General features: G+C 42.3%; 1 protein-coding gene across 1 annotated transcript in view; it reads right to left on the bottom strand.

The window, feature by feature from the left end:
- Positions 1-2913: 2913 nt before the first annotated feature.
- Positions 2914-15628, bottom strand: part of Lmntd1 (lamin tail domain containing 1) — a 62990-nt gene continuing 50275 nt past the window's right edge. The window contains exons 8-9 of the mRNA XM_057778989.1: positions 6447-6504; positions 2914-3050 (exon numbers count right to left, since the gene is read on the bottom strand). Of these exons, the coding sequence (XP_057634972.1) occupies positions 6449-6504 (56 nt within the window). The 3' untranslated portion in view covers positions 2914-3050; positions 6447-6448. The remainder of the gene's footprint in view (positions 3051-6446; positions 6505-15628) is intronic.

Below are 15628 nucleotides of genomic sequence, written 5' to 3'. Positions count from 1 at the left end.
GTGCACTCTAAGGGCTCCTTCTAGTGTTTCCAAAGCACTGTGGTGACTGTTGCCATAGCAACCACGGAACACAACAGCCCACACAACTTAGCCAGTTTGGATTTCAGAGGTGATGCCTTCTGGCCATCTTGGCATAAAGTGGGACGAGTTTCTGAAAATGTTCAAGTTGGCCTGAGTGTGGGGAATTCAGAGAAAGCATGATCTGTGTGTCTCAGCCAGGCTGTCTTTACTCTACAACACAACGGGTGGTGCCTTTGAGAACCTTTAGAACCAGCACTGCACATGAGGAATCACCTTGTCAAGTGAGAGCTCTCTTATCAGATACTTTAGACTGTGTTGTGGCTTCTTCTCATCTTGGAGATGCTAGAGATACCAGATGTTGGTACCAAACATTCTGATCATTTAAAAATATTCAGTACATCAGCCTTAAGTCTATCCACAACTCTGGACAGCTGCTATCCCCTCTCCATTTCTAGAACCTTCTCAGTACCACCGGACTTTGTACCCATAAAGTAGCTTCCCCATCCTCTTTCTCCACCACAAACTCCTGGAAAGCTGGGCTGTGTGATGTGGGATTTCCCTCTGTATGCTGTGAATATCACTGGTTAATAAGGGAACTGCTTTGGGCCTGCCTATAGCAAGCTATAGGGGAACAGAGCTAGGTAGGGAAAACTAAACGGAATGCTGGGAGAAAGGAGGTGGAGTCAGAGAGAAGCCATGAAGCCGCTACCAGAGACAGATGTGCTAAAACTGTGCTGGTAGGCCACGACCTTGTGGTATGCACAGATTAATGGAGATGGGGTAAATTCAGATGTAAAAGCTAGCCAATAAGAAGTTGGAGCTAATAGGCCAAGCAGTGATTTAATTAATACAGTTTCTGTGTGATTATTTCGGTTCTGGGTGGCCCGGAAGAACAAGCTCTCTCCTTCTACACCTGTGCTCTCTAGCTCTTTGCATTTCTCCATGAGATAAAGCACTGCCCCCAAACTACTTGCCCTTTTGTGTCTAGCTCATGCCAGTTCATGCTCATGTGTCTGAATCTCATCTTTTTACAGCTCAGTAAGATGACATTGTATAGAAGCACATATTTTACAAATCCATTTATCTGTTGATGGATACTGTCTTGAATGGGAAAGGTACCTAAATATGAAGGCTGGAAATGTGCTTCTGTTGTCACAGAAATGTAGTTGATCTAGCCAGGGACTTCCTAGTGTTACTGCTAGATATAGACGGGAATTAGCAGATCTTGGCTCACTCGCTGTGCTGTTCAGTTGTGGGACATCCCACACTGTGTGAAAATGCACTGCTGTGCCTGGCGTAATAAAAGCCGAATATCCAATAGCTAGGAAGAGGTTAGGAGGGACTTCTGGGAACAGAGAGGACTCTAGGAAAAAGAGGGGCAGATCATTAGCCAGAAGGAGGGGAAACAGGAGGGGTAAAGATGAAAAAGAGGCAATGCCACGTGATAAAATGTAGGTTAATATAATAAACGTGTTAATTTACACTATAAGAGTTAGTTGAGAGAAGCATATGCTGAAGGCCAAGCTTTCAAAATTAATAAGAAGTCTCCATGGGGTTATTTGAGGCTGCTGGCAGAAAAGACATTCATCTACAAGTTGTGATTGTCTACTCAACTGTACTAAAACAGGGGTTAGGGAAGCATACCACTGGGTGTATCTGTGAAGATGCTTCCAAAGATGGTTGGACTGTGGCCTGATGGATGAATCAATTTCTTGATGGATTCATAAAGTCCCATTGGGAGGCAGGGAAATGTGGGGGTTGGATTCTTGGGGTTGTGTCATCCTGGCCATTTCCCATTTCTTCCTTCTACTCCCTGTCTTCTAAGTGGGGTGATGTCTCTGTAACATGCACTAGGGTTTGTTCAAGAGCATGGGGACCATGGCTGCGCCACATTCCTCTTCCTTCAAGTTCTATCTGTTAGGTGTTTTGGTCAGAGAGACCAGAGGCAATGTGTAGGGTAATCACGGAGGAGAAATCATGTCACACTCATGTGTAGGGTGATCATGGAGGAGAAATCATGTGCCACACTCATGTGTAGGGTGATCATGGAGGAGAAATCATGTGTCACACTCATGTGTAGGGTGATCATGGAGGAATCGTTTTGTCATGTAGAGAAATCATGGAGGAATTGTTTCTGTCACACTCGTGTAGAGAAATCATGGAGGAATTGTTTCTGTCACACTCGCGTAGGGTGATCATGTAGGAATTGTTTCTGTCACACTCGCGTAGGGTGATCATGTAGGAATTGTTTCTGTCACACTCGCGTAGGGTGATCATGGAGGAATTGTTTCTGTCACACTCACGTAGGGTGATCATGGAGGAATTGTTTCTGTCACACTCATGTAGGGTGATCATGGAGGAATCATTTTATGCTGTTTCTGCTTTTGCCAAGGTTTTGTTGTCCACTTTTCCCTCACTAATTCAACTCTGTAACATGCACGCTTAGGCGACAGCTTTATTGCTCGGCAGAACTTCCCTACTCCTGAGACTCTAGCTGTGTTACAGGAATGGCTTATCCCGGGCTTTGAACAGAAAGATCAGAAGTCTAGGGAAGGTTACAGGTTTACCAGATGTTTCCACCTCTCGTTCCCTTTATATTGGCACCAAGCTAGCTTTTCCTTGGAATGTCTAAGTGTACCCCAGACCTACAGCAACCAGGTAACACATTTAAAATGGAATGAACAGGACACAGCTTTGTTTTCCCTCCTGAACAGGCTGAGGCCTTTATAAAGTCTAGGCAGGAGGCCTTAGCCTGGGACTGCCTGAGCTCTGGTCTCGCCTGTGGGTAAAAACTTGTAGATACTCCCTGGCAATCTGCTGCCTTTAAACCATGTAATGTCTTTAACCAGCATGATGAGAGCGCAGCCTGCTGCCCCCCCCACCCCAACGCTTCCCACACAGCACGTCGTGATGCAATAGGAGGAAGCGGGGCAGACAGGATCGGCACGGGCAGCCAGCGGTAACCACTGTGGTCAACAGACGGTGGTGAGATGGCAACAGAACTTTGGGAACTGATGCATCACTGGGGGCTGAAAGGAAATGATAAGATTATTACAGAGATAAGGAGGTTGCATCACAGAAAACAGACAGGAACACTGCTGCCAGGAAGGGCAACCACTACATTTCCAAGGCCTTTAACAAGCTGTCATAGTAAGGAACAGTGGACATTTTCTTTCTGAGCTGTTGTATCCCGACATCCCTCTTAGAAAAACCGAGCCCAGGAAAAGCTGTTGCTGTTGTCAGCTGTTGAGGGTGTCTGCAGGCTGTAAGGGCACCCTACATCCTGTGTGGGCTGTTGGATGAACAAGGATTGATGCCCACAGCTTGGCCCCCAGAAGGACTTATCACTAGTAGGTCATTAGGAGTGCCTGTGGAGCCTGGGGCTATTGCTGGTTATGAGTTAACACTGCCTTAGTGGTATTTGTCCAATCTATAGATCTAGAGCAGTGACAATTCCTGAGGACAGGGTGGGTGATGTGTGACTAGACACTGTCTGCTGGGATCTGTTCTGTGTGCTGTCCTAGGCTCTCAAGTGTGTCCCAGAAGGTCTTCAAGTTCATGGCAGGTGGCTAGTCCAATAGGGAAAGTCCCCTAGCTGTCCCCGTGTTCTCTAGTGTGTGGGAAGTTCTGTTTCTGCAGTATTCTGTGACATGCTCACCTATATAGCCTTCAGGCCTCTTATCAACTTGGGGGTTCATGACCTGTGCCCCAAGACAGGTCTGGCAACCCGTACTCATTAGCCAATAAAAAGAGAGGCAAATTAGCAGCGGGAAGCAGAGGAAGGAGATTTATTCAATGTGGCCACACTGGGAAGAGGGACGAAGAGATACAGCGACATTTCCCAGAGTCCTCAGGGTTGTGAAGTGGGATCAAAGTTTAAACAGAGGGTCAGGGATATGTAGATCTAAGCAGTCCTGGTCAAGTTGTGGTCCCGCCCACCACAGACCCAGCCTTGTTTGGGCTTCAGTCTCACTGTAAATGGGTCTCACGAGTTGTCAGAACTGTGAGAAATCTCTCTCCCAGAGATAAGATCCCCCTGGCCTTTCCCTTCTTCCGTGAGAGATTCCTGGGAAACCCTCAATTCTCAGAGGTCCATTGTTTCAATAGTTTGATAGTCAGTTGGAGAGACAATTGTCTCTTCAGAGTATCTGGATCCCCACCAGATCAGTCACAGTCCCACACGGTTGAGTAAAGACAGGTTCACCAGCAAGACTGTGCGCACTGTCATGCAGAAATGCAATTTGCCAAGACTCTGGAGCAGAGGTTGGATTTGCTTGCATTTGTCTCAATAGTCAGCAGCCTATTGAATTAGTCACATGGGAAGTGAGGCCTGGATCTTTGTGGTTTCTGCAACACTAAGATTCTCAGAGTGGCCGACTCCTTTGGGGATGAGGATGTTTCTCTAGGGTTGGAGATACGGCTCATGGGGTTAAGTGCATATTGCTTTTGAAGAGGACCTGAGTTCAGTTCTAAGTTTGCTTCCCAGCCCCCAGGTCAGTCTGCTCATGTCTAGAACTCCAGGTCCAGAGGACCCGACCTCTCTTCTGGCTTCCGGGGACATACCTGCTCTCACACGCACATTAGCTATCCCGTCTATCCTACCCCTGTCTATAATTAAAGATGAAATAAAACTTTAAAATGTCTCTTCCAGTCTCTCTTTGCAATGTGGTGTTTTTAGCCTGAACAGGCAGTAGGGTAGGGCAGTGAGACAGAGGGAACCTTCGAGCCCAGGTGGGGACACCGGTCGTAGGCTGAGACTCAACCCTGATGTGTCACTTACTACCTTAATGGCTTAGTGACTTACGCTCTGAGAGCTAAGATTTCCTTAGCTGTACACTTGCCTCCCTGACCTCAGGCACAAGCCCACGACCAGGCTCACCCAGGACTGCGCGGAGAGGCAACAAGAACCAGAGAAGCCGTGGCTTTGCCTTTGAGTGAACAGCAGACCCAGGAGCTGCCAGTCACCGACATCAAATGAAGATAAAATAAAATGAAATACAATTGTGCTCCTGAAATATTCTGAAGGTGCATTGCTAGTCAGTCCCTCCCAGAGACACCAGCAGGCAGGCAGAGATTCTGAGAAGACAGAGGAAGGTAAGAGCCCTTGAACTTTTCAGAGCAGAGCAGACTGTAACCAAACCAAACCAAACCAAAGCTACCAACTCAGGAACAAGTCTGCAGCCATCACAGTTGAGCAACAGCACCTGAGGAAGACGATCAACCCTAAACACCTTTGTCAAGCCAGGCCATCCAGGTGCCCTAAGATGATTCACAGCACCCCCTTTTAAAACCAGGCAGATCACCCACCTCACTGAGCTCCTGTCTAGCACGGAACTCTTAGGTCGGGTTCTGCTGCTGTGATAAGAAACTATGACCAAGACAACTTATAAAAGAGGTGTTTATTTTGGGCTTACAGTTCCAGAGGGTTAGCGTCCATGACTACCATGGTAGGGAGCATGGCAGCAGGCAGGCATGGCACGGGAGCAGTAGTTGAGAACCCACATCCTGAGACAGAACTGTGAGGCACAAGAGCTACCCAGGTCTGGTGTGGGTGTTAGGAACCTCAAAGCTAGTGACACACCAACAAGGTCACAGCTCCCAATCCTTCCCTAAAACTCCACTAACCATAGATTAAGATCCAAACAGCAGAACCTATGTGGGCCATTCTCCTTGACACTTCCATGATGTCTTTCCTGGACTCAAAAACTTGGGTGTTGATCTGATCAAACAAAGATGAAGCAACACCAAAAGTGACCTCTTAATGATGCCAAGACATTAGGAACTGGATCACAGAAGACGGCACGCCCACTCTTCAGTATCATTAACAATGTCCCAGCGTGGAGCCCTGCAGGCTCTTAAGCCAGAGAAGTTTCTGGTATGACACTAATATACATGGCACACACAGAATGAATCACGTTGGTTCACATGTAGAGTTCACACGTAGACTCTAGATTCCAGTGGTATATTACTTACTTATCAAAAAGGATGGGGCAAATTATTTCTCATTCTTAAAAGTACATCATTTAACAAGAAAACAAAACCTGATGGGTTTGAAAGCAACAGAAAATTAGAGATGACAGATATGTTGCCAGGCTTTGGGGTGCACAACTTTAATCTCACCACTCAGGGAGCAGAGGCAGGTGGATCTTTGTGAGTTGGAGGCCAGCATATTCTACATAGCAAAGTACAGGCCAGTCACAGCTATGCCACCAGATCCTGTTTTTTAAAACACAGAGATAGTAAAAAAAAAACAATCCATTTTCCAAGGTATTCCAAAGATCTTATTACATCAGGAGACTGAGGCAGGAGGATTAACACAAATTTGAGGCCAGCTTTGGCCATAAAATGAAACCCTCAAAAACGTATTACAGTTACTTGTGGTACTGTTTTTCTACAGAAAAAGCAAGTTTACAAGAGTTACTTACTTTCACAGATCGAGCTTTTTTCTATTTTTTTCTGACTTTGATTTCTTTTTCTTGGTCCCTAGAAATAAAAAGGGCAGTTTAGGTTTATGTTCTGAGTGTCGACTTTTCACAGAAAAGCCAGTTCTAGTGTGAGCTAACAGCATCAGGGTTTTATTTAATGTGGATAAATCTGTGTTTTGAAGGATGTGTTTAGTGGAAACTTGAAGCAAGTAGCTTAGCAACTTGAGAAAAATGGTTTCCAATTATTGTGAAGTCCAAGTTATCAGTGAGCAATTTAAAATTTATGTTCAAAATATAAAACCAAGAGAAGAATATAACTCTAGAAAGTGTGCGTGCATGCGTGTGTGTGTGTGTGTGTGCAAGCAATTTATTTTCAGTACTGCAGACAGACTGAATGTGCTTAAGTGCTCTGAACCGAGCAGTATCCCCAGTCCTCTATCTAATTTTCTAAGTTTTTGGAGATTGGAACAAGTTGCCTCCAACTAACTGCATAGCCCAGGCAGGCTTTGAACGCATACATTCCCTGACTAGCCACTTGAGAAATATTTTTTAAGCAGAGGATTATAGAGTAACACACTGTTCACAGTATTTTCCTAGTGGTTTCAACACCCACACATACCACAATGACCCTGTGACCAGGGGAAGGGGTAGGGAAATGTGTGTCATCTATCTGCCACCTTAGTCAAAGTGAGGTGACATGTGTCTCTTCACTGTCAGCCTGTGGGGCTTGATTTCTGCTTTCACTGATGCTCAATGCTCTTGAATAAAACATCAGACTTTGCATATAACCCACACTTTTCTTTCAACCACATCTGCAGTACTTATAAAACACTATATACAGTGTGACTGTCCTGTGTGGCGCTGTTGTACTGATTCTTTAAGGAATGACGATCATGTGGTGTGGGAAGTCCTTCTCTTTATTGGTTAATAAAGAAGCTTCTTTTGGCCAATGGATTAACAGAATAAGCCAGGCTGGAAGAATATATATATATATATATATATATATATATATATATATATATATATAGAGAGAGAGAGAGAGAGAGAGAGAGTAGGCAGAGTCAAGGAAAAGCCATGTAGCCACCTCTGGGGACAGACACCTCCACTGGAGTCTGCCGAAAATTCGCCAGTAGGCCATGACCTCACAGTGAGGCACAGATTAATGGGGATGGGTTAGTTTAGGATATAAGAGCTAGCTTAAGCTATTGGCCAAACAGTATTGCAAATAATATAGTTTTTGAGTAATTACATTGTAGTTTGGGTAGCTGGAAATGAACAGTGTCCATCTACAAATTGGTGTGCCAACTCGGGCTGACTACATCCACATAAAAACCCTGAAAGAGTTTGAAAAGAAATTCTACACACACACACCACACACACACACACAAAATTTAATGCAGCTTCTTGCTCTATTTGCTGAGAGGTCTTCCTTATTCAGTAGTAGCAGCAAAAAGAAAGAAACAAACAAACAAAAAACCTTGCAGTTTCAAAAGGATGCTCTTCCTGGTTTATGCTAGGTGCACAAACAACTCTGGCCCTTTTAGGAGGCCAAGTGCTTAAATGGGGTCTATGAGCAGCATGTTACAAATTGCTTAATGGTGACAAAGACCCTCTGTGACCCTGGAGCTGGGGCAATGTACATGACTCAGAGGCAATGAAGATGCTTCCTCCATGTTGGACTTGGTGGATCCAGCAGGCAAGATGGCAGAGTTGATCCTAGCTATGACCATTTAGCATTAAAAACCAAACAAACAAAAACCTGCTCCTGGTCAGAAAATAATTACAGATACACAATAAAGACAGATTCAGATTAAAAAAAAACCTCTAAATGGGGCACAGTGTTGGATAAATATATGCAGCCTTGAGAGAGAAAAAGAGTATAGATAGTCATATGTTGTAGGAAGCCAATTGTTCATTTCACAGCCATCTAGACTCCTGAAATAATCACACGGAAACCATATTATTTGTAATACTGTTTGGCCAATAGCTTAAATGCATTTCTGGCTAACTCATATCTTAAATTAACCCATCTCCATTAATCTGTGTATCACCATGAGGCTGTGGCTTTATGGTAAAGTTCTGGTGTCTGTCTCCAGTGGGACTACATGGCTTCTCTCTACTCTGCCTTCTTTCTCCCAGCATTCAATTTAGTTTTCCCTGCCTAACTCTGTTCTGCCCTGCTCTGCTATAGTCTGAAAGCAGTTTCTTTTCTTTTTTCATTTTTTTTTTTGTTTTCCAAGACAGGGTTTCTCTGTAGCTTTGGAGCCTATTCTGGAACTAGTTCTTGTAGTCCAGGCTAGCCTCATACTCACAGAGATCCATCTGCCTCTGCCTCCCCAGTGCTGGAATTAAAAGCATGCACCATAACCATGCAGCTTCAAAGTAGTTTCTTTATTAACCAATGATATTCACAGCATACAGAGGGGAATACCACATCACCTCTCCTTTTCTGTTTAAATAAAAAGGAAGGTTTTTTGTTTACTGAGGTTTCTGTCCTACCCAGTTCCCACAGTCTTTAAGTCCCAAAGAAATCACACAGAGGTCTACATTAATTATAAACTGATTGGCCTAGCATTTCAGGCTTCTTATTAATTCTTATAACTTATATTAATCCATAATTCTTGTCTGTGTTAGCCATGTGGCTTGGTACCTTCTTCGGCAAGGCAGTCACATCTTGCTATCTTGCTTCCTCTACGACTAGGTCACAACTACAGACTGAGCTTTCCTTTTCCCAGAATTCTCCTGTTCTCATTGCCCCGCCTCTACTTCCTGCCTGGTTGCCCCACCTATACTTCCAGCCTGGCTACTGACCAATCAGTATTTTATTAAAAATAATACAACCGACAGGATAAAACACCATTGTCCCACAGCACCCCCCTTTTAAAACAAGAATTCTGAACCTATTATCTTTTGTTTAGCTTTTTGCCTGACTATTATTGATAGCAACTTGTAACCAACATTTTAAATGAAGGAAAATATCCATAGTCCATTTTTTTGGGGGAATGTGGGAGTAGTATTCCAGACTACTTCCTGCTGAGTGAGGGTGCTGATAATCTTATAGGGACCTAAAGAAAATTTAGAATTATGATCAAGTCCTGACTGGAGTATCCTGTGAGGCTTGATCATCTCAGGCAGCAGTCTTGAATCTGTTCTAGATGTAGAACTTAGACATCTGGGTCATCCACTCATATCAGAGATTTTTCAGGGGGTCTTCCTTGATCAAATCTGATTTTTTGTAACCTGAAATGAATCTACAGCCTCTCATTTCCTGTGGAAACAAAAACAAATCCTCTTCTCCAAAGTAACATACCTTTTGACTTAAATTTTGAAGGCAAGTGTATTTTCAAAATACCTATCTTGGATTAATTTAGCAGCATTTATAAACAAATATCTTTTAGCAGCTGTTACTCCTTCCTCAGCATTCAAACAATTCAAAGAGAGCATAGTTGCATACAGTATCCAGACTCTCTGTGTGTTTTCCATCTTTACATGGCTTTATTTTAAACTCTATTTTTTATTTTTATTTTTAATTTTTGTCCTGGAACTCCTTCTGTAGACCAGGCTGTCCTTGAACTCACAGAGGTCTGCCAGCCTCTGCCTCCCAAGTTCTGGGATTAAAGGTATATGCCACCACACCTTAAACTCACAGAGATCTGTCTGCATCTGCCTTCTAAATGTTGGGATTAAAGGTGTGTGCATCACACCCAACTACTCTCTTTTTTCTTTTATCTTTTAAGGACTTTATGCTTTTTTTCCCCCAAGCCTACATATATTTTTAAACACACAGCAAACCATTTAGAGGTTTTCTATGTCTTTGAATCTATCTTTACTGTATCTCTCTCTCTTTTTCTGACCACATTAGTCTTTAATTTGCTAAGCAATATGGCTAGAATTAAAGCTATGGCTTTTACAGCTGGATCCAATCCATTCTTTACTTTTTGAGATTCCAGCCTCATGGCGGAGGTACCAGCCAGAGCCATGTTTATTGCCACAACTCTGTGGTGTTTCAAGGTACCTGCCACCACCAAAAAGCATGCAGTCAGCTTTTCATCAACACCATTTAAGTGTTTTGTGGCAGGACCTCTTAAAATAGCTGCAAGGTTTTACAGCTAAAATTGAGTCAGGAAGCCTCTCTTAAATGAGAGCACCTGCCTCTAGCAAGTAGAGCCCACCCGAGAAAATGCTGCTATCAATAAGCTGTCCTTTCCTCTATTTTTTTTCTGTCTAGAATGACTTCCCAAGCTCTCCCAGGCTTTTGTGGATGCAGTCGTCCACGCCAGCACAATTTGTTGCTGAGGTTTCTGTCCTGTCTAGTTTCCACAGTCGTTAAGTCCCCCCCCAAAATCACACAGAGATCTAAATTAATTATAAACTAATTGGACTAGTATTTCAGGCTTCTTATTAACTCTTATAACTTATATTAACCCATAATTCTTGTCTGTGTTAGCTATGTGGCTTGGTACCTTTCTCGACAAGGCAGTCACATCTTGCTATCTTGCTTCCTCTATGACTACAGACTGAGCTTTCCTCTTCCCAGAATTCTCCTGTTCTCATTGCCTTGCCTCTACTTTCTGACTGGTCACCCCGCCTATACTTCCTGCCTGGCTACTGGCCAATCAGCATTTTATTAAAAATATTACAAGTGACAGGATAAAAGACCATTGTCCCACAACAGCTTTAACTTTAACATAGTAATTACATATAACAAGACAGGTATTAAGCAAGATTACACTTACAATATTTGTATCCACTTATTTTTATCCTAACAAAGGAAAACTATAAATTCTTCAGATCCATCAAAGTCTCCAGAAGGTTATAATATTACCTAAGTTAACAGGAAGTGTATTGTAAGCAACTTCGAAAACTCTAGAATTGACAGAGACATCTTGCTGCCTGGACAGTCACCCAAAGTTCTTCTGTACCCTTGGGGCATCCAATCTTCAGCCTATAGGCCCACAGTATCCAGAACACTTTTCCATGAAGCAGGAAATATGAAGATATGTTCTGCCTTGTAATGGCAAAGTCCATCAGTTTCTTTCTTCTGTGTCCTGCACAATGTCTAGAAGACTCTTTCCTGAAGCAGGAAGTCCAAAGGACTATCATCTTCTTTAGGCAACTTCAGCAGTCATTTCTCTGTGGGTCCTGCATGTCCAATTCATACATTATAACATCAAGCAGTCCAGGCAAGAGCAGTTTCTTGCTCAAATGGTTAGTAAAGTCCATAAGGAGCCTCTTTAGTGCCCATCTTCCTCTTGAAGTTATTAGGGCTGCCAGGAGCAGATGTGTCTCACTGTCATGAAAAGTCCTAAGATTTTTAAACATTTTAAATGCCACATTCTGCAGTCTTTGAAAGGTTTGAAGAATGCCTATCTATCTGAAATACATCTCTGTACATCTAGAAAATCTAACTAACATGACTACAAGCTTGGCTATTATAGATGACTATCTATTAACCTATATTTCTTAATTATACATTACATTTTAAATGAGCTGCATAAATACAATACCTTAATCAAGATCAGAAATATATACATATATATGCACAGTATATCAAAATTGACCTTAAATTTGTATCAATATGCCAAGATCCACACCAATGCAAATCTCTATAGCATATCCCCTTTAAATGTAAACAAGCATTTACAGACAATATTTGGGAATATGGGCATAGTTCTCTCCAAACTGCTTCCTGCTGTTTATTGGGTGAAGTAATTTTTTGAGGGGTATTCAAGGCGACCTTTCAGGGGCTCTTGGTCCATTAAACCACATTAGTCTGAAATAAATCCATCAATTCTCATCTTCTGTGGAAACAAAAGAAGAACTTCTTTTTTCAAAGCAACTTATCCTTAGGCATAAATTTTGAAGTCAAAATACCTTGAAAACATATATGCTGGTTTAGCTTAGCAGCCCTTACAATGAAATCTCTCTCTGTACTTAGCTCCTTCATAGTGAAAAAATTCAAAGAAAAAACACAATTAATATACATAATCCAAACTCTGTGTATTTTCCATCTTTACCTGGCTTATTTTTCTTTATTTCTTTAATCTATGACTGCCTGTACTCTGTCTCTGTAGAGACTTTCAGTTTTTTTTAAATTATTTACTTTTTCATCATTCTCCCAAGCCTACATACATTTATCCCACACTGTGACCCATTTAGAGGTCTTTTTTTCTGAATCTGTCTTTATTGTGTATCTGTAATTATTTTCTGACCAGAAGCACGTCTTAAAATGCTAAACTGTGGCCTGACTAGAACAAAGGCTGCTTTGTCTTTTGGTTCCACCCAGTCCAACATGGCAGAGGTCTCTTCACTGCCTCTGAGACAGATGGGTGGAAGCCATTCTCACCACCTCAGCTCTGATAACCAGTTGGCCCATGCTGCCACCAAGTAACTTGCAGTACACGGCCCATAAACCCCATTTAAATGCTTGGCCTCCTGAAAGAGCCAGAGTTTGTACTGGTGGCATGGTTTCAAAACCATGCAGCATTTTTGTATGCTACTGTTGAATCAAGACAATGAGACACATCTGCTCCTGGCAGCACCACTCTAATTCAAGAGGATGATGGGCATCAAAGAGGCTCCTTATGGAGTTGGTTAGCCATTTGGGCAAGAAACTGCTCTTGCCTGAACTGTTTAACTAGACTTTCAGGACCCACAGAAAAATGACTGCTGAACTTGCCTAAAGGTGAGACAATCCTTTGGCATTCCTGCTTCATGAAAGAGTCTGCCAGACATTCTGCAGGACACAGAAGGAAGTGACTGACAAACTGCCAATATAAACAGAAGTGTCTTTGAAGTTTCCTGCTTCATGTAAAAGTCTGCTGTGTTGTCTGAGGTTCTGTCCTGCCCAGTTACTGCAGTTGTTAAGTCCCAAAGAAATCACACAGATGTCTGCATTAGTTATAAACTGATTGGCCCATTAGCTCAGACTTCTTATTAACTATTATTACTTATATTAGCCCATTATTCTCATTTATGTTAGCCATGTGGCTCTGTACCTTATTCGGCGAGGCAGTCATATCTTGCTTCTTCTGTGGCTGGGTCAGGACTGCAGACTGCATACTCCTCTTTCCAGAATTCTCCTATTCTCATTGTTCTGCCTCTACTTCCTGCCTGGCTACTGACCAATCAGCATTTTATTAAACAAGTACAAGCAACAAATGTTTACAGGGTAAAGTCATTGTCCCACAGCACTTCTCCTCTTCCCTTTTTATTTAAAGAACAGGAACTTTGAATCTAATCTCCCTTGTTTAGCTTTTTTCCTGACCATTATCTGTAACAACTTGTAACCAGCATTCTAAACAAAGAAAATATCCATAGTCCATCTTTTGGGAATGTGGGTGTAGTTTTCCAGGCTACTTCCTACTGAATTGGGATGCTGATAATCTTATGGGGACCTAAAGAAAATTTAAAATTATGATCAAGTTATGACTGGAATATCCTCTGAGGCTTGATCATTTCGGTCAGATGTCTTGAGGCTGTTCTGGATGTAGAACTCAGACATCTGGGCCATCTGCTCCTATAAGAGATTTCTCAAGGGGTCTTCCTTGATCAAACCTGATTTTTCTTAACCCGGAATAAATTCACAGCCTCTCAATTCCTGTGGAAACAAAAGCAAATCCTCTTCTCTAAAGTAACACACCTTTTGACTTAAATTTTGAAGTCAAGGTATTTTTTAAATATTTATGTTTTATTAATACAGAAGTATTTATATTAAAATGTCTTTTAGCAGCTGTTGCTCCTTCCTCAGCTGTCAAGCAATTTAAAGACAACATAATAATGTACAGTATCCAGACTCTCTGTGTATTTTTCATCTTTAAGTGGCTTTATTTTAACCTCTATTTCTTTTATTTTTATTTTCATGCTTTTTTGTGTATCTTTGTCTGTCCTCAAACTCCTTCTGTAGACCAGGCTGTCCTTGAACTGACAGAGATCTGTTTGCCTCTGCCTCCCAAATAAATGCTGGATTAAAGGTGTGTGCCACCACACACTGAACTCATAGAGATATGTCTGCCTCCTCCCAAGCCTACATATATTTTTAAACACATTCTAAACCGTTTAGAGGTTTTCTTTACTCTACTTAAAATAATCTATCTTTATTATATATCTCTCTTTTTTTCTGAGTACACGAGTCTTTGATTTGCTAAGTGATATGGCTAGGATAAAAGCCGTGGCTTTGATGGCTGGATCCAGCCCATTCCTTAGCTTTCTGAAACTCCAGCCTCATGGCAGAGGTAATGGCTGGAGCCATGTTTATTGCCACAACCCTATGGTGTCTCAAGGTCTGTGCTACCACCAAGAAGCATGTTGTAGGCTATTTGTAAACACCATTTAAGTGTTTTGTGGCAGAGCCTCTTAAAAGGGCTGCAAGGTTATTGCAGCTAAAGCTTAGTCAGGAAACCTCTCTTAAATGAGACACATTTGCCTCAGAGCCCACCTGAGAAAATGCTGTTATCAATAAGCTGTGCTTAACTGTATTCTTTTCTGTCTAGAATTACTCCCCAAGATCTCTCAGACTTTATGTGGATGCAGTTGTCTACATGCATGCCATTCTGTTGCAAGGAAGGAGGCCACTTGTTTGTCCCAGCCACCCTGAACCAAAATAACCACACAGACCACATTAATTAAAACAATGCTTGGCCCATTAGCTCTAGCTTCTTATTGGCTAACTCTTATATTAATTTTACCCATTTCTATTAATCTGTATATCACCACGTGGCAGTGGTTTACCAGTAATGATTTGGCATGTCTGACTCTGGCAGCTCCATGGCGTCTCTCTGACTCTGCCTTCTTCCTCCCAGGATTCAGTTCTGTCTTCCACACCTACCCAAGTTCTGCCCTATCAGCAGACCAAGGCAGTTTCTTTATTCATTAATGGTAATCGCAGCACACTGAGGAGACTCCCACATCACTGCTGGATATTATGGGCCAGTAGGCTGAAGATGGGTGACCACAACATTACAGAAGAACTTTGGCTGACTGTCCAGGCAGCAAGATGTATCTGTCAATTCTAGAGTTTTGGAAGTTGCTTACAATGCACTTCCTGTTTACTTAGGTAATATTATATCCTTCTGGAGTCTTTGATGGAGTTGAAGAATAGATAGTTATAGTTTTCCTTAGTTATGATAAAAGATTAAGTCGAAATAAATACTGTAACTTTAATTCTTGTTTGGTACCGGTTT

Source organism: Chionomys nivalis, chromosome 1 (assembly GCF_950005125.1).
Source record: "Chionomys nivalis chromosome 1, mChiNiv1.1, whole genome shotgun sequence".
Classification (NCBI taxonomy): domain Eukaryota; kingdom Metazoa; phylum Chordata; class Mammalia; order Rodentia; family Cricetidae; genus Chionomys; species Chionomys nivalis.
Note: the sequence above shows the minus strand (reverse complement) of the source record. Positions and strands in the feature narration are given on the sequence as shown.